This window comes from Macaca mulatta, chromosome 4 (genome assembly GCF_049350105.2).
Source record: "Macaca mulatta isolate MMU2019108-1 chromosome 4, T2T-MMU8v2.0, whole genome shotgun sequence".
Classification (NCBI taxonomy): domain Eukaryota; kingdom Metazoa; phylum Chordata; class Mammalia; order Primates; family Cercopithecidae; genus Macaca; species Macaca mulatta.
In genome coordinates, this window is record NC_133409.1 from 68692735 (window position 1) to 68713889 (window position 21155).

At 48.0% G+C, this 21155-nt stretch overlaps 1 protein-coding gene across 12 annotated transcripts; it reads right to left on the reverse strand.

Annotated features, from left to right (window-relative positions):
* Window positions 1–54: 54 nt before the first annotated feature.
* LOC694525 (UL16-binding protein 3) lies at window positions 55–21103 on the reverse strand. Of its 12 annotated transcripts, none has more exons than XR_013416244.1 (7): window positions 17438–20915; window positions 16940–17212; window positions 16109–16237; window positions 13255–13366; window positions 11697–11808; window positions 11314–11409; window positions 8347–10431 (listed from the first exon to the last, which is right to left on the reverse strand). XR_013416244.1 is itself a non-coding variant. In XM_077999533.1 (5 exons), the coding sequence occupies exons 1-5, from the start codon at window positions 21033–21035 to the stop codon at window positions 356–358; spliced, it is 765 nt and encodes a 254-aa protein (XP_077855659.1). In that variant the 5' UTR covers window positions 21036–21103; the 3' UTR covers window positions 55–355. The 12 variants fall into 12 exon arrangements, 5 of the variants coding, with proteins under 5 accessions (XP_077855659.1, XP_077855657.1, XP_077855656.1 ...); XR_013416243.1 differs by having other exon boundaries at window positions 11314–11481; XR_013416247.1 differs by lacking the exon at window positions 13255–13366.
* Between the last annotated feature and the right edge of the window lie 52 nt (window positions 21104–21155).

Sequence of the window (21155 nt, forward strand, 5' to 3'; positions counted from 1 at the left end):
TTACTGGATGAATGAAGGGGGACGAATGCAGAAATTAAGACAAAGACCAAAAGATACGTTTTGAAGAAGGGGTCGCAGGCTCTTTGCCTCTAGTGAACAAGGGCCCTGAGCTTTTACAGCCCTTCACTTTTATTAGGTAGAAAGAGCAGGGAGGGAGAGGTAACAGTTGGTCAGCTGTTTGATTTATCACAGGTATACAAAATTGTTTTCTTTGTACAACAGGCTTCAGATGTTTCTACAGATAGTCACGAGGAACACTGCACTGCGGCGAGTGAGCACCCTCCGTAATCCTTCTGGCAGCAGATGCAGTTTGTCAGCTTTCCAACATTCTGCTTTTACGAGAACAGTTTTCCGTTTACTCATATAGCCTCCAGTGGTGTACTGAGTTGGTCACGACCCCCATTTTTTCTTGGGTCTGCAACATCTCCCCCTTTTCGTTTATGCATAATTGGATAAAGGTAATCACAGGTTGTGTAGCTCTCAATTGCTGTTTGGTGGTCCAGCTGATTTTGCAGACTATGAACAGAAAACAGAAACATAATAACATTAATCCAATAGTTATATATTAAAAAAAAAAAAGACATTGAGGTGCAGTTTGAAGTAGGTCCAAGGGTTAAGGCTCTCCAAACCTTGCTGAAATTCTGCCCAAGTTTCTAAAGAGGGCTGAAACGCTTGAGTCTGCTTATTTAGGTTAAGGATTTTACTTTGTAAATCATTAATATCAAAAGCAACATTGGATGTTAAAGCTTCCTGTAAATGGGCTTTTACAAGGCTCCATGGATATTCACTTTGATTATATTTCAAATACACAAATATGGGTATGGTTAAAACAACAATGCAGTTGCTGCTGTAACTACAAAGTTTGTACTTGTTCTCTTAGCCACAGAACAGTAGTCTTTAACATTGCCACTTCTGTTTGTATCTCAGTGTTAATTTTATTTTGAAATAGCCATGCCTGGTCGGCTGTACGTGTCCAGTTTTCTACATATTGAGCTGTTTGAATGGAGATTGTGCCTTGCTACTGAAGACACCACAACAGAGGTTATTAATGTAACTAAGGAGACTATAGCAAAAATTATCACGCCCAAGGTTCTACGAGCATGATGAGTAAACTGAGAAAAAAGGAGTTTTATAAGACCTAAAGTGGGAGTGGCCGCTCAAGGCTCAGACAAAATTACAGGAATTCATAAGCCAGGAATGTGACCTAGAATTATTAGGGTAGATATACTGTGTGTTTGTATGGTGCTAGTATTAAGGCAATGATACAGTTGACAGGAATCACAAGTCAACTGGGCATCATCCATCTGGAGTTGGTCCTCTTTTGCTACTAGAAAAACATAGGGATTAAAAACACAAATTGTAAATTGGTAATATTTTCTACAAGAGTAACATTAAAACTGCGTTTAGCTCTGTCACTATTACTGAATAATGCTTCAACTTAAATGCTGCCATCCAAAATGGGAGTGCTGCTTTCCAAATCGATTTCTGAATTGGACCTCTTTTTCCTTGATAATGCCATTGAGGTAAAGGTGGGCTAAAGCCTGTACCGTACCGAGCAATTTGTGGGGCAGATTGGGATTGACTCCCAATGCGATGGGGCAAAGAGATGTCAGAGTTTTGCCACTAGTGCCAGCAAAGTTCATGTCATGAGGTTTGATGCTCATCTCCCCCAACAAAATAACCACGGGGACCCCAGTCAATAATGTCTCCTATTGGCATGGACTGTTGTCTAGCTAGGGAGCCAAGACACTGGGTCCAAGGAGGAGGGTTAGAATTATTAGAGGGAGCCCACTCTGTATGATTAATACAATTTGGGCGATTGGGCCAGGAGTGATTAGTAGCTACACCAGTAATATTAATAGAGCTAAGGCCCAATAGGTACATACCTTTTTCGTGGTAACTCAACTATGCCTGGGATTGAATTGTAAGACAACTGCGGTTGAGTGATGTATTCTAGGTGATGCATATAGGAAGTCCTTCCAACGGAGCGGTGTAATTAATACCATTGTTCTGAGAGTCTAATCGCTCTGTGTTAGGGTCCTGGTGCCCATGCTCCTTGATCATGATATAGGTCCGGATGAATGTCACTCCACAGTACAGGTCGTACTACTGGGGGGTTGGGAACATACATGCCTAATAAGTCTTCACCTCTGCACAGGGAAAACATACCGCACAGGATATTACTGCTAGCATGGCCATAAACATGGAGTCAGGAGTTTTGGCCTGACTCTGATGCTCCAGTAGTTTCTCAGTTTCCCGTGTGGTTTTGTTTGATCTATGAAACACAAGCATACCCTCATCCCCATGTCAGTAAATCCACTGGGCCTTTTCATTGTTCTTCCTCTGAGTATTTCCATAATACCTTTGGGTAAACTTTCTTTTTTCCCTCTAACATTTGCCAAGGTCATTCTGCCAGAGTCTTATTATCTGTACCAGGAGTTAAAAAATGTAAAGTAAATAAAGCTAAATGTAGTTTTGTTTGAGGTAACAGCTGGTCTCCTACTGCCCCTTTCTGTTTATTTAACATACGTTGTAATGTTTGATGTGCTTGCTCTATGATGCCTTTTCCTTTAGGATTATAAGGTATTCCTGTTTATATGAGTGATTGCCCATAACTAAAAAATGTTGAAAAGTATCACTAACATAAGTACGTCCATTGTCAGTTTTTATTTGTTTAGGGACCTCCATATGGGCAACTGATGACAAACAGTGTTGTCAGATATGGCCACCTCTTTCCTTTGGCATGTGGCATGTATCATATGAGAGTAAGTGTCTATTTTCACATGAACATAACTAAGTTTTCCAAAGGTTGCTATGTGTGTAACATTTATTTGCTAGATTTCATTTGGAGCTAAGCCTCGTGGATTACATCTTTCCACAGGTATAACAGCAGGGGCATGTTGACAAGTGAGGCAGGCTTGCACTATAGCTCCAGCCTGGCTGTGAGGCAGATGAAACATACAAGTAAGGGCAGAAGTGTTTTGATGCAGTAATGCATGAGAAGCTTGAGCTTGTTGAAGTATAGAGCTAATCAATGCATCTGGTCTCTCATTACCTAGAGATAGAGTCCCAGAAAATTGTGTGTGACAGTGAATATGAAAAATATGGAAAGGAGCAGCATGAGAGTGAACAGCATGCTGAAGCCTTAAAAACAAGTTAAACAGTTCTGGGTCTAGGGTGCTTTCAACAGTGGCATTCTCAATGTGACTGGCTACATTTACAACATAAGCTGAATCACAGACAATATTAATAGGAGTTGAAGCGGTGAGCTGTAAAACCTGAATAACTGCCATGAATTCTGAGCATTGAGCTGCAACTCTAGCGGTTTCTATTGTTTGAGTATGCTTAGGTCCATAAATAGCTGCTCAGCCTTTGGAAGAGCCATCAGTAAAATAAGTCTGGCCACCTGGAAGGAGGATAAAGGGGTGAACTTTATAAAATTGTAAAATTTTGTCTGAAGGGTAATGAGTTTTTATTGCACCCATCGGTTTAATTTGTGCATTAATAGCTCTTAAATGATGTCGTTTGCATTCTCAAAAGTTGGAGTTAAGGTGAGGGGATTGGGAGGGAAGTGTCTGCTGAGACCCTGGTTGTGAGCAAGTGCAGCAAAGTGCAGGGGGAAGTTGAAGGACAGGGAGCCTTGGGGATGCTGGAGGGTTTGTGTGGTGGAGAGCCAGTGAGAAAAGAGCATCTGTGTTTGTCTGGGATGTCTATGCTTGCATTTCTGCAAGATCCCCTGCCTCACTTCTGGTCCTGACCATGTCTGTGTCCTGGTAGCTCAGGCTCCTTCCGCCCCAGGGTGCAGTGGAGGTGCCAGCCTCACCAGAGAGTCTCGCCACGCCCGCTCGTCCCCTCTAATCCTCCTCCCTCCCAACCTCTGTTATAGGAGATAGAAAGAACTCATTTAGGTAGATAGGGTAAAGAGAGTCCCAGGCAAAAAAAACTTCCTTTTAACAAAAAGAAGCTCAGAAATCGCTCCCTTTCTAACCTCAAGCACTTCAAAGAAGTCACTTCTCTTCTTACAAAGAGAGCCTAGAAGATCAGGCTATAAAACGCAGATCAGCGACTCGGGCACGGAAGGAGGAGCTTGCTGGGTAATGACCAACCTTCACATACATAGAGTGGGCCCCCGCAAAAACAGTGGGTCTCAATGAGCACATTCCTGTCCATTTCTTTCTCCTTTCTTTCTTCCTTCCTTCCTGCCTTCCTTCTTTCTGTCTTTTTTTTTTTTTTTTTTGTCCCCCCCGAGTTTCGCTCTTGTCGCCCAGGCTGAAGTGCAATGGCGCGATCTCGGCTCACTGCAGCCTCCGCCACCCGGGTTCAAGCGATTCTCCTGCCTCAGCGTCCTAAGTAGCTGGGATTACAGGCGCCCGCCACCACGCCTTTTTGTTATTTTTAGTAGAGACGGGGTTTCGCCATGTTGACCAGGCTGATCTCGAACTCCTCACCTCAGGTGATCCACCCGCCTCGGCCTCCCAAAGTGCTGGAATTACAGACGTGAACCACCTCGCCTGGCCCCTGTCCATTTCTTTAGGCACACTGAGATAGGGAAGCCGGAAGCGTGCATGAGGTAGGGATGCCTGCAGCTGCAAGAAGGTGCCTGGGAACAGGCACAGAAACTCTGCATCCGCTTTTATCACAGGCGGGTACTTAGCACAGAGCAGCACAAACTAAGAGTTGGCCTGTATGATCAACGAATGGGGTGGGGGCTGCTAGAGACTCTGCCGTATGCACATGGCACACCTAGTCCTAACCGATTCTTCGCGCCCTATGGAGATAAGACACCCACTCCTCACTAGCCCATTTATAAAAACCCTGACATTTTTACAACCTGGCAACCCATTCGGGACTCCTCTCTGTGACAGAGAGCTTTCTTTCCTTTCGCCTACACAACTCCTGCTCCAATCTCACTCCGTGGATGTGCGTCCCCGTCCTTGATTTCCTTGGTCGTGAGACCAAGAATCTTGGCATTTCTTCCAGAAAACCAGCTGTTTTACTGTCGTTCCTTTCTGGCCTCATTTCTGCTACTGTGTTTTTACGGGCGGGGAGAAGCAACTCTAGGGACGCGACAGAGCCAGAAGGAGCCTTGCCCGGGGAATGGAGAAGGGCATGGCGCGGTCAGATAATTCCTCCTCCCGGACGCCCTCTCCTCTTGCTTCGACCCATTCCTGGAACTCACTGGCCCTCGGGGTCCAGGAACAGTCCCGCAGCAGAAGCAGAGCCAGGATGCAATGAATGAACGTGGGGCCCTCAGCCAGCGTCTTTGGGATCAGGACTTGGCGACGGAATGCAGACGACACCGCTGTTCACCGCGGAGGAAATGTGGGCGCCTCCCGCTGAGCCGTCCAGGGCTTTGGTCACCCGGGTGGAGCCGAAGCGGGGAGAAACGCCCTGACGTTTCACTCCGCCTGTCTCCTGCTTCCCATCCTTCCCAGGAGATCATTTCACTTCATTGTTTTGCAATATTTCCTCCCACTCGAGCGCTGCTTCTTTATTTTCTTAAATGCGTGTTTCACAAAAAGCAGGGATTGAGTTTTGTACTTTTGCTGTGTTGTTCATTTTTGTGTGTCTGTGGGTGGTGAAATCAGGTCGGAGTCCCTCTAAAGTCATTTTTGCCTCTTGCTCGCCTCAGGGAGGATATTAAAGGCTTTTGTGGATTTCAACCGCAAAAACCTTTTGTCAAAGTTCCTTCCGAGGGTTTCAGTTCCGTCCCGCCCCGTCCCTCCGGGTTCTTGGCCCTCCAGCGGCGCCCGCTGCGCCAGAGCTCAGGCTAGGTTCCGCCTGCCGGATGCCCCGCAGGGGGCGTTCGGCCGCCGCCGCCGCAGTCCCAGCAGGAGGGACAGGGCCTGGAGCGGGTTGCGGTCAGCATCACAGTCCTGCAGGCCACACTCTCGCCCACGCTCAATCTGGACTCCATCTCTCTGCACTCTACACCTGGAAGGAGTGAAGGATCCAGTCTCTCCATGTCCTCCCTGTGATTATGATGACAACCTTCCTTCTGGGTGTGAGGTGGCATCTTCTTGTGGCTGTGATTTGCATTTCCCTGACGGCTATGGATGTTGAGCCTCTTTTCATGGGCTTAGTGACCAATGTATACTTCGCCGGAGAAATGTTCATTCAAAACCTTTCCACATATTTATATTGCATTTTTTCTCTTTACAATATTGAGTTGTAAGAGTGCTTTATATATTCGGGATACCAGTCCCTTACCAGATATATAATTTGCACATATTTTCTCCAAGCTGTAAGTTGTCTTTTCACTTTCTAAATGGCATTCTTTTCGAAGCACAGAGGTTTTACCTTTGGAATAAATCAAATCAAACTATTTTTCTTTTGTCAATAGTTCTTTGGCAGGGGCCGGGCGCGGTGGTTCACGCCTGTAATCCCAACACTTCAGGAGGCCAAGATGGGTGGATCACCTGAACTCAGGAGTTTGACACCAGCCTGGGCAACACGGTGAAACCCCGTCTCTACTAAATATACAAAAAATTAGCCGGGCGTAGTAGTGTGTGCCTGTAGTCCCAGCTACTCCGAAGGCTGAGGCAGGAGAATCACTTGATCCTGGCAGGTGGAGGTTGCAGTTAGCTGAGATCGCATCACTGCAGTGCAGCCTGGGCGATGGAGCGAGACTCCAGCTCCAAAACAAACAAACAAACAAACAAGAAACAGAAAAAAGAAAAAATAGTGCTTTGGCATACAGTGCTTAAGTAGCCTTAGCCAGACCCAAAGTCATACAGATTTACGTCCATGCTTTCTTTTTTCTTTCTTTCCCTTCCTTCCCTTCCTTTCCTTTTTCCTTCCTCCCTTCATCCCTCCCTCCCTTCTTTCCTTCCTTCCGCAGGCTGGAATGCAATGGTGCAGTCTTGGCTCACTGCAACCTCTGCCTCCCGGGTTCAAACCCTACTCCTGCCTTGGCCTCCCGGGTAGGTGGGATTACAAGCTCCTGCCACCACACACGGCTAGTTTTTAGCAGAAACGGGGTTTCACCATGTTGGTCAGGCTGGTCTTGAACTCCTGAACTCAAGTGATCTGACCACCTCAACCTCCTAAAGTGCTGGGATTACAGGTGTGAGCCACTGTGCCTGGCCCTCCAACCCCATTCTTTAGGGCTTTTCTCTGGTAACCTAATGACCTATCAAAGCCTCCCCCTCCTAGCACATGTCGGGGATTAGGTTTGGGGGGACATAGACATTCAGTCACCAGTACCACCTCAGCTGAGTATTGTCTCCATGGAAATGAGGAAGCTGGATAGCTTTCTCCCCACAGTCTCCTCTTGACTGTCATCCCCTCGGAGTGACACTGAGTGACACTCCCTGGTGTGGAGGGCTTTGTGTGTGTGGTGTACTCCTACCCCTGCCACACTCAGGCGGGCAGCTGATGTCACCACTGCAGCTCTACTTCCTGCCTGCACAGAACCTCCAGGTCAGCCAAAGGTCAGAGATGTGGCCTTCTCAGGTGCTTCCTGGGCACATGCCAGCCGCTATGCTCATCTAATTCCCCAAATCTTTCTCTCAATCTCCCCCAGTAGCCACTTGTTTGCCCCACATGCAAACGGTGAGGATGTACAGTTTCAATGATTGCTTCTAGCCAGTGCTCTGAGGCTCTGGCTTTTCCCCTAGAGAGAGACCTCAGCGGGTCAAACAATGACAAACCCAAGGAATGGGGCTTTTCCAGTGAGTCCCAGACAGGCCAAAGAGAGTTCTCTGAGGCTGGGGCTTTTGAGGGGCTCCAAGCCCAGGGTGCCCCTCCAGCGAGTGGAGACTGTGGCCTTGCAGCTGTCACTGACATGGTGAGTCCAGTGTTTTCTGGGCACTATAAATCAGGATATATTGTGCAGACCACACATAGAAAGAAATGGTAGGAGGAAGAATAAAAATTTTCATGTATGTACTTGGTAAGAATTAGAAAAAAAAAAACAATGAGGAAGGGGCAAGGTTGGCTTGGTTGTAGCTAACCTGGTGGAGAAATGCAGCCGTCTGTGATAGAGGGCCTGAGCTCTTAGGTTCCTCTGCAATGCCGAGAGCACCTCCACAACCGGCCCTGCATCCTCCTCTCTCCCGAGGCTGAATGCAGCTCTTGTGCCTTCAGTGCCAAGGAAGCCACAGTCCTAGGCCAGAGGAAAGGCTAAGGTGGACAGTGGAACAGGAGGGGGTGGGTGCAGAAAGAGAAGGCTGACAGCAAGGATTTCCTGAGGATAAACAAAAAATGTCACGTGTAAATGGAAAGAAAAGAAGGGTATAAAGAACAAGATGGAAATCATCTGTAATTCCATTATACAGTGTTAATTTTAGGGTTTTGGCACTTCCATGTATAATTCTTATACAATTATCATCATACAACTTACGATTATTTTAAATGATTAGAGTTTATTTTTTTGAGCTGGGTTAGGGTTCTTAGTGCAGAATCCTCTCACTCCGGTCAGTTAACTCCAGGTTTTTGACCTTATGTCGTTTTTATTTATTCATCTTTAATTTCAACCTATATTATACATTAAAGGGTACACATACAGGTTTGTTACATGGGTAGATTTTGGGAGGCTGAGGCTTTGTGTCCCAGTGATCCCATCACCCAAACAGTGAGCATGGTGCCCCACAGCTCGTTTTTCAGCTCAGGTGCCCCTCTTCTCTCCCCCGTTTAGTAATTTCCAGCATCTGTGGTTCATGTGAATTCAATGTTTAGCTGCCACTTTCAAATGGGAACATGCAGTATGTGGTTTTCTGTTCTTGCCTTAGGTTGCTTAGGATAATAGCCTCTAGTTCCATCCATGTTGCTGAAAAGGACGTGACTTTGCTGTGTTTCGTAGCTACATAGATTTCCATGGTGTCTATGTACCACATTTGTTTTTTTCATTCAATTCAGTGTTGTTGGGTACTTAGATTGATTCTGTGTCCTTGCTAGTGAAAATAGCACTGTAATAGACATACTGGTGCAGGTGTCTTTTGGATAAAATGAATTCTTTTCCTTTGGGTATATCCCCAGCAGTGGGATTGTGGGATTGAATGGTAGTTCTATTTTAAGTTCTTGGAGGAATCTCCAAACTGCTTTCCATAGCAGCTGAACACGTTTGCTTTCCCACCAACAGTGTCTGTTTCCTTTTCTCTGCAGCCTCACCACCATCTCCGACTCTGACTGGTAAGAGATGGTAACTCATTGTGGTTTTGATTTGCACTTATCTCATGAATAGTGATATTGAGCATTTTGTCATGTTTCTTGGCCACTTGTATGTCTCCTTTTGAAGTGTCTGTTCATGTCTTTGCACATTTTTAATTGGATTTTTTGTTCTTGCTTGTCAAATTGTTTAAATTCCTTATAGATTCTGGATATTAGACCTTCATCAGATGCAGAGTTTGCAAATAGTTTCCCCCATTCTACAGGCTGTTTACTGTGTTCCTAGTTTCTTTTGCTGTGCAGAAGCTCTTTTAATGAGATCTCATTTGTCAATTTTTGTTTTTGGTACAATTGTTTTTAGTGTCTTCTCCATGAAATCTTTGCCAGGCCCTATGTCCACATTTGTATTTCTTAGATTATGTTCCAAGATTTTTACAGTTTTAATACTTATATTTAAATCTTTCATCCATATCGAGTTATTTTACATATATGGTGAGAGGTAGGGGTTCAGTTTCATTCTTCTGCATATGACTGGCCAGATATCCCAGCACTATTTTTCGAATAGGGGATCTTTCCCCCATTGCTCATTTCTGTTGAAGATTAGATGGCGGTAGGGGTGCAGGTTGATTTCTGGGCTGTCTATTTTGTTCCACTGCTCTAAGCGTCTATTTTTGTGCCAGCGTTGGTCTGTGTTCGTCACTGTAGCATTATAATATAGTTTGAAGTCCGGCAATGTGATGCCTCTGGCTTTTTCCTTTTTGCTTAGTATTGTTTCAACAGCTTGAACTTTGTTTTTTCCTTTTAGTTCCAAATAAGTTTTAGAATGGATTGTTTTAATTCTGTGAAAAACAATATTGGTATTTTGATAGAGATACCTTTGCATCTATAAGTTGTTTTGGGAAGTATGGCCATTTTAGCTATATTGATTCTTCCAACCCATGTGCATGAAATATTTTTTCCATTCATTTGTGTTTTGTCTTATTCTTTTTAGCAGTGTTTTGTAGTTCTCCTATAAAGATCTTTCATCCCTTCAGGTCAATGAACTACTAGGTACTTCATTTTCTTTGTGGCTGTTGTAAATGTGATTGTGTTCTTGCTTTCATTCTCAGCTAGAATGTTGTTGGAGTATAAGAATGCTACTGATTGCGTACATTGATTTTGTATCCTGAAACTTGACTGAATTCATGTATCAGTTCCAGGAGCCACTCCAGCTCCCCTTCTGTACCTGAGTTTTCCTTTGAGCCCCATTCCCTCCTGCAAGTGTCTCATTCATTCAGTTGCATGCTCAGCCTCCAACCACCACTTAAATCATGTCAGGTACACCTGATGAAGAAGAGAAAAACCATCCTCTGTGAGTCTAGAAAACACTCTGGATTCCTGATAAGTGTGTCCTGTGTCCCCCTGGTTGCTGGAGGAGGTGCATGATTGCTAGATCACAGCCATTAGCACTTTTGGGCTGCTGCTATTCCCAGCTTGGGTGGACCTGAGTCTGGTGGCCAGGAGCCTACAGCAGGAGTGAGGCAGGTGGGCCCAGGTGTGCACAGAGGCCCCTCCTCCTGTTACCTGGCTGTCCTGCCCAGGACTGTCCTGCCAGCATTCTGCCTTCCTCCTGTTCACCCAGTCACTGACCCAGGTTACCCAGCCTCAAGCCACTGGAGGCTGCCAGGGCTTTCCCAGTGGCCTCCTCCCAGGACTAACCCGGGATCCTGTCCCCAGCCCTGTGCATGGGTGGCTCTTCTCACACAGAGATCCTGGGATCCGCCAAACTCTACCCCTCCCAAGTCTGAGAACTGCCTAACTCCGTGTCTGTTGTCCTCCAGACAACCCTCTGTGTGGCCTCTCCTGGACAGAGCCTCTACTGCATCAGGCCAGAATCTTCTAGGCTGCCGTGTCCCTGCTCAGTTACAGAGGTGGCTGCCATCCCATGCCCCTGTCCTGAAGCAGAGAAAGGCCCTGGGCTTGCCCCAGGCCTCCCATCTTTTCCCTCAGCCTCAGGGCCCTGGGGATTGAAGGTCACCAGGTGCAGTTTCTCCCCACATGAAGACTGTGTGGAGTGGGAGGTCTGTGCCTATTTTTTTTCATTTAATGAGGAAAGAGCTGAGTGGCTGGGGGCAGAGTGGGACTCATGGTCTCTGCTCAGTCCTCACCCCAGGCTATACCCTCCACAGCAGCCAGGGGCCACTGGGCCCCCCACCTCCCTCTTACTTCTGCCCATGGTTCCAGATGCCTCCATGGTTACTGAGACGAGGATGTGCTGGGGGTTCCTCAGTTGTGGGTGGATGAAGTGACCACAGGGATGAGCTGAATGGAGAAAGGGTGCAGCCACCGACTCAGACCTGGGCGACCATTGATGGCTGTGTTGTAAAGTGAGCCCTATATGGAAGGAGAACCCTCCCTCAGCTCCTGTGCCCATGGAAATCCAACACTTCACAGATCTGAGTCTCATCTGGATCAGGCCATGTATTTAGAAAGTGATGAAGGGACCCTGGGCTTGAGCTGCTTCAGTCTCTAGAGGGGCCTGGGGGTTGCCTTCAGGGGATAAGGGGGCAGGAGAAGCTGCCTGAGGCTGAGGGTTAAGAGGAAAATACCAGGAGGCCCTGGCTTTGCAGGAGGAGGAGGAGATCTGCTGCATTTATGGAGGTATTCACTCCTTCACATCAATTTCTGAAAAGTAAGTTTTTCTTCAATTTCTATTTTCAACTAGTAAAAAAAAAATGAAACAATAGAATGAACAGAGTGGTCGCAAGCACATTACGGAGAACTTCTCTTCCTGCACTACTTGAGAGTGAGCTGTCACACTGACACCCCATCTTAAAGATGCCACCTCATGCCCCATACTTTACTATGGTTTCCTTGCAAACCAGGACACTCTCCAGATAACCCCTGTGCAAACTCCAAATTAGATTTCACTGCAGACATTGCGACCATCTCATGCTAAGACGCCACTCTGGGTTCAGCAATTGTTCTAAGAATGTCTTTCATCACCAGGGAGCTGATGGATGCGGGCATTTCCTACCCCCTTATTTTCCTAAATATCTACACTATGGTGTTGTATTTGTCCCACTGATTGATCTGTATAGTTTTGGAAATATGGAAAGTGATCTGGATTGATGTGGTTATTTTTATTGTGTGTAAATCACAAATGCTCACTAACATGTTGGAAAAGTTTAACATTTTCATCCAGCATTTGAATTGTTTCATTTTTGCTAGTTTGGATTTTCTAGTCTGATGTAGAGCGAAACAGGAATCTTTCATCAACATTGAAAAGCATTCTGTACTATACTTGAATATTTCATTGCTAATTTTTCGCTACGACAAAGGACAGCACAGTCAGCATCCTAGTATCTCCATGTTCTCTGGAACATGTCTGGAGCCCAGAACTGACTCTGGGATTGCTGGTTAGTGGGATAAGCACAGCGTCTACTCTCCTGGATACTACCTGAGTAGACATCAAAAAAGTGATTCAGTCTGGCCTCTTACCCACAATGTAAGAAGTCTCTGATATTCCATTTCCTGTCCACCAATTGGTAGAGACAGATTAAAAAAATTTGTTGGTAAGATGAGTATACAGGGGTAGACCATTGTTTTCTTGATTGTATCAGAGCTATGAAAGCTTTCACAGGTTTCTTTAGGATCTCTGAATTGCTCACAGCATTTCCTGAAGAATTAGGTGATTTTATTAATTTCTAGTAGTTCTTTATATATTCTGCTTCTGATCTTTTGTCTATGGGGGAATAGAATAACATTTACAAATAGAGATGTATCTGTAGTGAGGATTTCTTTCACTAGAAGTGAGCATGGTCAGGGCTGAAGAATGATGAGAAAAGCCACTGCCAGGCGTGGAGTGGGCTGGGGACAAACCAGAAAGCATCACATTCTGGAAGCAGGGATAAAGGCAGGAATACCTGCCGTCCCGGGACATCAGGACAGTGGTGAAGACTGACAGCCAGGCTGCTTGTAAATTAAGAGTGATCTTTAAAGTCTCTGTCTCCAAAAGATATCTAGCAGCATCCCTAGTTTTATTATTAAATATAACATGTCGGAAGGATGAAATCCCATTAATTCTCTATACAGGGCAACATAGGAAGACCCACTCTCTACCTAAAAATCAAACAATTTGCCAGGCATGGTGGCATGTGCGTGTACTTGCAGCTATTCTAGAGGTTGAGTCTAGAGGATCACTTGAGCCCAGGAGTTGGAGATTACAGTGAGTGATGATTATGCCACTTCACTCCAATATGGTTGACAGAATGAGAAACTGTAAAAAAGCATAACAGTAAAAAGGATTAAAACAATTCTTGGTCAGTGCATGGGAAAGATCCCTGAGATCTGAAGTCCAGCATGCTATTTTACTAGCAATACTGCTTGGAAGTATAAGGTCATGCTTTGGAGAAGTGTGTTTTCCACAATCAAAGAAGCAGAAAGAACTCTTTTTGCTGGGATTTCTTGTTCAGTTAAAACTTGTGCAGAAATTCCTTTCATTACCACTGAGAGAAAGTGACAGAAGATGTTAAGAAAAATGGCTGCTAGGATCATCATCAAAGGAAATGAGTGGCATGAGATGTTGAGTCTACAATGTCCTCATCATCTGCTGGGGGCCTGTGGTATTGGGGGAACCCATCCTCAATATTTCAACATATGTTCTTTCTATTTTCCCTAAGTGTCGGCCGGTCTGAGAAATAAAGAGAAAGAGTACAAAGAGAGGAATTTACAACTGTGCTGCTGGGGGTGACATCACATGTCGGAAGGTCTGTGATGCCCACCTAAGCAGCAAAACCAGCAGGTTTTTATTAAGGACTTCACAAGGGGAGTAGATGTACGAACAGGGAGTAGGTCACAAAGATCACATGCTTCAAAGGGGAATAAAGATCACAAGGCAAAGGGCAAAGCAAAGATCACAAGGCAAAGGGCAAAATTAGAATTACTGATAAGGGTCTATGTTCAGCTGTGCAAGTATTGTCTTTATAAACATCTTCAACAACAGAAAACAGAGTTCAAGAGCAGAGAATTGGTCTGACCTCAAATTCACCCAAATTCACCAGGGTGGGATTTTCCCCCCACCCTAATAAGCCTGAGGGTACTGCAGGAGACCAGGGCATATTTCAGTCCTTATCTCAACCATATAAGACAGACACTCCCAGAGCAGCCATTTATAGACCTCCCCCCAGGAATTCAATTCTTTTCCTAGGGGCTTAATATTATATTCCTTGCTATGAAAAGAACTTAGGAATATCTCTCCTACTTGCACGTCCATTTATAGGCTCTCTGCAGGAAGAAAAATATGGCTCTTTTTTCCCAACCCCACAGGCACTCAGATCTTATGGTTATCTTCCCTTGTTCCCTAAAATCACTGTTGTTCTGTTCATTTTCAAGGGGCACAGATTTCATATTGTTCAAACACACATGTTTTACAATCAATTTGTTCAGTTAACACAATCATCACGGGATCCTGAGGTGATGTACATCCTCAGCTTATGAAGCTAACAGGATTAAGAGATTCAAGTAAGACGGGGGTAAGAAATTATAAGAGTATTATTAGGGAAGTGATAAATATCCATGAAATCTTCACAACTTATGTTCCTCTGCCACAGCTCCAGCCTGTCCCTCCATTCGTGATCCCTGACTTCCTGCAACACTGTGGACTTGCTAAGGCTTGAACTCCTGCTTTTCAGAAAGGCACAGTGGTGAGTAGACAGCTGGCCTCCCTAAAGGGAGAGCAGGAACCAGACCAGACTAATAGGGGGTTCTTGATATCATCTTTCACCTTGACAAAAGATGAAGTGTTGGTTTAAGTGGCTGAGAAAAACCTGGATCTGTTCTCCTGGGTGATCCCTCCCAGACCCTCCCCATTTCGGAGCCTCTCCTCCAAATATGGAATATGTTTCTCCCTCCAACCCTACCCCTGGCTGTGCAGCCTGTCCCAACCTCCTCCCTCCTTCACCACACCACAGAGCCAGCCCAGGTTCTGTTACAGCCCAGGGAGGCTCAGAACTGAGGCTGGTAATGAGGGGTCTGCACCCTCACTCAGGTACTGCTCCTCCCTCTCATAGAAGGGTGTAGACGACCTGGAGGAGCCCTGTCCAAACAGAAGTATCTGGATGCATGTTTCCTGGCCTTGGGTGGGCTTGCAGGCAAACTTTCTTCTTTCCCCTTCTCTCTCAGCCTCTCCTCACCCTGGGAGTTGCACCCATAGCTCTGAATGGGACTGTCCCTGCCCTGCCCCATTCATTCCTGGCCAAGCTCAGTGGTGACCATGGAATTTCAGCAGCACCTCAGCTTCCCTGTCTGAGTCCACTCTGCTCCAGGCAGGGCCATCAGCTGACTCAGGATCTGGAGTGTGCAGGAGGCATAATGGCAGGGGCATCACCTCAGGGCCTGGCCACGAATCCCATGGGTCCAAGGGGCTTGGCCTTTTCCTAAAACTCATCCTGGACATGCTCTACTCTTCATCTTCCACCCTAACTATTGGGACTCAAGGTGCTTTCTCTGGGAATGCAGCTTTAGGAACTGGGTGGACCAAGGCCCTCACAGCCCCCTTGTCCTGGGATTCCTCCAGATGGCTCTCTTCTTAGCCTCCTCCAGGGACACCCTTTCCCTTGACATCCTAGGTGAAACGGCCATGCTATTCCTCTCCTATTGCGCGGACTGCCCATGCCTGAGTTCCTGCTGCCTGCAGGCCACACACCACTACCCTTCCTGAATAGAAACCTGCTCTGAAACAGGCCTGAATTGGCTAAACCCTCTCGAGCTCAATAGGCCCTGAGCTTTGGTGTGAGCCTCTCCCTTTCCCTCTGCCCTCTGACAGTGAGAATCCATCAGAACTCAAGGTTGAGCTGCCCAGGTCATTGCCAACAGGTGACACCAGGTCTTATTGACCTGTCTCATGTCAGGATGAGAAGGTCCCGGCCATGGGGAGGGGTGGGGCTCTGGGAATTCTCTTTCCCTTCCTCCCACCTCACCCATCTGTCTCTTGTTCCCCTCACAGTTTTGCCCACAGTACCTGTCACTCTAAAGGACTCTCCTGAGATGCCAGGGAGGATGAAGCAGAGAATGATGAGGAGGCTCCAGAGACTGAGGTTGGTGGACATGGCTTTGGTTAGGGCTGTGCGTGGGGCCATAGTGAGTGGTTCTGAAATGGAAACACTGGAGTGACAACTCTTGTCCACGCCCCAAATCTGAGGAGACACCTCTTCAGCTCCTGCTGCCCCAGGTCATCCTGGAAGGCAGAGGATTTGTCTCCCCTGCTGTGGGGCAGCCACTGTGACAGGTCCTGGGGGTAGGAAAGGAGAGGGGGTGTCCCCGTCCTCAGGGAGCTCACATAGCTGCTGAGGGAAGCAAGGTGACAGCACAGCCCACCCTCCTGCTCTGGCAGAAGAGGAGGTGATGTCCCAGGGCTGGGGAGGGGAGAGTCTCGGGGCTGGCATTCGAGGTGGTTTTGATGGATTTCCAGAAAGAGACCAAAGGAGAGGAAAGGAAAAGTAATTCTAGGTGGAGGGAAATCTAAAGAGAAAGGTCTAGAAACACAATGACGCCCACAGTTTCGAGGTTGGTGATAAATCCACAGTAAGTGGAGCAAAAGCAAGTGCAGTGAGGAAGAGGAGTCAGGAGGGAGAGAGAAGAGGAGGATGGGAGAGCCAAGGCATCCCCAGGAGGAGCCCCCCATGAGGGGTTCATGTTCTTACACTCACTCACACACACACTCACACTCACACATGCATAGACTCACACCCACTCACACCCATACACCCACACCCACCATACTCAGACTCACAGACAAGGGTGTAACTTGATGGCATCTCCATCGTGCTCCCAGTGCTCCCCTGTCAGTTACCTGTGGGTTCCAGCCTCTTCTTCCTGTGCATCAGGAAGTCCCTAAGCCAGCTCTTGCAGTCTCCCATTGAGAACACCTGAAAGAACATGGTTAGTCCACTGTCCTCCCACTTCTCTTTCATCCGCCTAGCTCCAGCCTGAACCACTGTCCATTTTCTGTTGTTTGAGTCAAGGAGGAGGAACTTCTGTCCGTCAAAGCCGAACTGCCAAGATCCATGGATGCGTCCATCAATTTCACACTCATAAGACATCCTGGCCTGCAGCGTGAGGGGTCCTGCCCCAATCAGAAAGAGATCAGCTCTGGTCTTTACATATTCTCTTCCCTATCCTACATCCTCCTATGCTGAGACCCTTCTCATCTGGTCCTGTTGCCTCCTCCAAGTCCTGCCCTTGCTGCTGGGCTTCATGGAGGTCCCATGTCTAATTTATTCTCCCCACACAAAGTGCAGCCCCTGAGCCCACACTCTGCTCCCTTCTGTCCTTGGTCTCCACCACTCACCGCTGGGTGTGAAATCCTCCAGCTCAGTGTCAGCCAGTTCCAGTCTGAGCCTCTGTCCCACTTCTCTCAACATTTCCAATTGTTTTCCCCAGGCATCTGTGGCATCCAGCTGCTCTTCTAGGTGATGCATAGATAAGACCTTGTCACTGCCACAGTCATAGGAGAGGAAATTCTTCTGATCCACCTGGCCTTGGACCTCACACCACTGTTGTCCATGTCTGGGCAAACGAATGATGGTGAAGTTATACCAGAAAGAGTGAGTGTCTATGGAAAAAAACCCAAAATACCGGAGAATTTTGAAGTGGGGGAAAGACCCCAAACACTGTGACAGCAAGAGGGTTTCCTGAAGGGCTGGGCTGGCAGAGATGGATTTCTCTTCCTCGATGGTGGTCTCTGCCTGTGGAGGAACCATGGGTCGCCAACATGTCCATCTCCCCACTCTGCCCAGACCTATACTCACATCTGTCAGCACAGCACCCTGCCAGGGAGGTGGCAGGCCTGCTACAGGTGAAAGGACCTAGATGGCAGGATCTTCAGCAGCAGCCCAGGTGGACTGCAAGAGGCAGGAGAGCACCCTGAGGATTTTGCAGCATGGGGTAGTGGGTACAATGTAGTCTAAATTGGGTAAGGATGAGTTTATTTATTATGGGAAAGAAGACATGCTAAGTTCCTGGAATATGCTTTTCAGCTGCTACTAGGTTGCCCTTGGAACCTTGGAAAAAGGAATGACCCACAGTGCACGAAACAGAAAGCCCATCTCTTACATGGCAGGTTGTAGAGGAAAGAACAAAATGCTCAGAGAAGTGCAGACGCTAGAGTGGCTGCAGTATGAACATTCAGAACAGTGGCCACCCTCTGGCTCAAGGGATGCCTGGAGGACTCCTGTTTACCCAGCATATAAGAAGGCCCTGGGAAAAGGCAGCCGATTGTCAAGAAGCTCAGGGATGCCTGTTGCTGAAGGCCAAGGTTGGGGGTAGGAGATGCTCTTCCTGAAATAGGCTTCCAGTAGTAATGGGGATGGAAAATCCTCAAATAACAGATCTCAAGTGGAGGCCATCAACTGTCAAGAGGAAGGAGGGTGCAATGATGGAAATAATTAGAGAAGTCACAATGCCAGCTGGGGACTTCAGCCATAGAAAGCTATGCCCATGGCTCATAGAATGAAGTGGTCCAAGATCCAAAAGAGATGGAAACTCAACCTGGATACTGCTAGATTTAAATAACTACAACAAACAAAGACAAAACGCAAGGATGGATGACCTGGAGGCTGAAAGTTGTCACCCCAGGAAATAACCGAGCTCCTTTGCCCAGCTTTGAGAACTGAGCCACATCTCAGATCAAGTCCATTACTAGAAGGAGAGCCCAGAGCCCCTGGTGGGCCTCTTTGACCCCACAGCAAGTGCAATGACTGCTTAAGACTCCCCCACAGAACCAGATGGGCATTCACTCTGGTAACTGTACACCATGAAACAGCAAATACCCAGATACTCCTAGTGAACATAGTGTGTGATCCGACCCCCTCCCAGGGATCTGAAGCATTAACTTGCTTCCCTGTTACTCATGAGGTGCAATGGGGCAAAGTAATGGATGGACACCTGTGTCAGGTCCAGCTTAGAGGGATGTGCTGGGTTCATGGACCCACTTGATGGTAATTTCACATTTCCTGGATTCGTACCGGGAATGGACAGTGTTTATAGCTAATGTAGTAACTATTAGAGGTTGTGCTGGTCATATGACCTCCCCTGTCACTACTCAACTCTGCTCTTGTAGCTCGTAATGCAGCCATACACACTCTGTGAACGAGGGGTGTGGCTGGACCTGCCACTACGGCTATTTGACCCTGCAGTCCCTAAGATCCCAGAGACATGTGTGGTTGGAAAAGGTGCTATGTGGATTTCATGGCAATTCCCAACCACAGAATCACAACAGGGTCCCCTAGTGCTCAGAAGCAAGGCTCATTTAAAGTGGCTCCAGGTGTGGTTCTAGGCCCTGGTGGAGATAGCCTCCAGCAATGGGAGGGCAGTCACCAGGTAGCCTCAGAGCTGCCCATTAGGAAGGTAGGCCCGGCAGTGAGAAGACGCAGGTGGGTCTCCTGGGATGGGCTGGAGCAGGGCCACAGGGAACCAAGAAGCTGCACAAGCAGTTGGTCCTGATCCCCAGGACACCCCATGCCTGCACCCCCTCACCCTCAGCTCACACCTGAGGCTTCAGGGAGGGTCCCTGAAGGTCCTGGGGGATGACTGATGCCCCCCAGCAGCAAAGGATGGGGGCAGTACACCCTGAATCATAGAACCTCCACTTACATCCATCACATCCACACCACCCAGAAGCCACAGGCAGGGTCGGACACACCTGTGACTCTTCAACTTACACCACTTGGAGATGACACCCTAGGGGATGGGGCAGCAATTGCCAGGACACAGCATGTACCCTCATCTGGGGTCAGCAACCTAGGATGGTGTTCACATCTGGTCTCCCTTTTATTAACAGGTTGCCATTTCCTGCTGCTGCTCCACAAAGGGACAGGACTTGACACAGAGAACCCACGGCCAGCAAGGACCAAAGTGCCTTCAGCCTTTCCTTTCTAGAAAGGGTTTGCTGACTCCTGTCTGCATAGTGACTATTCTGTATGACGTTTGCTCCCCAGTAGGAAGAACAGGCGGATCTGGGACCCAAGGGAAGTAGTGAGCGCCTCTACTCACGGGCGCTCCCAGGGTCATCCTGGGGGAAATGGTCCTACCCATCCCACCTGCACTAAGTTCTGTGGAAAGCGTGGGGAGTGTTTGCTGGGGAGAAGGGTAGAGGGTGCTAGTTGGTTGGGGAGGTGCTAAGGGCCCCTTCATGGATGGGGAGGTGAGGGAGGCCTGTGGGGTGACAGGGCTGGGCTGAGATGGGTAGTGAATGAATGTGACCTGGGTAGTGTAAGTGAACGCTGAGGGGAGCGGTGGGAAGTGTCTGGTGAGCCCCTGGGTGCGGGTGAGTGTCTGCAGCAAAGCTCAGAGGGAAGTTCCAGGGCAGGGAAGTTCCAAGGCAAGGAGCCCTGGGGGTGCTGGAGGGTTTGTGTGGTGGAGAGCGGGTGAGAACAGAGCAAGCCTGTGGCTGGTGGGGGTGTCAGTCATCGCGTCCCTGTGGAACCCCCTTCACCTCTGTCCTGACCACAGCTCGGGTTCCGGGAGCTCTGGTTTCTCCTTCCCGAGGGTGAGTGGGGCTGCGAGTCTGCACCAGGGATCCCCGCCCCACCTTGGGCTCGGCAAGCCCTTTGGTCCCTCCACCCTCCTGCGGTTCCTTGTCTGCCTTCTTTGACCCCCCGCCCCCCTCCTGGCCTGTGGGGCAAGCAGTAGCCACAGAAAGAGGACCGGAGGAAAGGAGCCTGGCAGGGGAACTGAGGGGGCACGCAGTCCTGGGAGATCGCGCCAGTCCTTCCAGAAGCCTTCCCCTCCTCTGAAACCCGGTATAGTCCACAGTCCTCCAGGTTTGGCCCCCGTCCCGCTTAGGCTCCATCCCTGAACTCACCGGCCCTCCCTGCCCCGAACCAGCCGGACAGCAGGAACAGAAGCGGGAGGCACAGAAGGAACGTGGGGTTGGCGGCCTCTGCCATGGGGGATCTGCAGCGGAAGGCACCGGAATCGCTGTCGCAGCAGAGATCCGCGGTTGAGTTGCAAAGAGAACCCCAAGCCGATTGGTTGTTGGGTGCCCCGCCCAGGCCGGTGACGTGCCC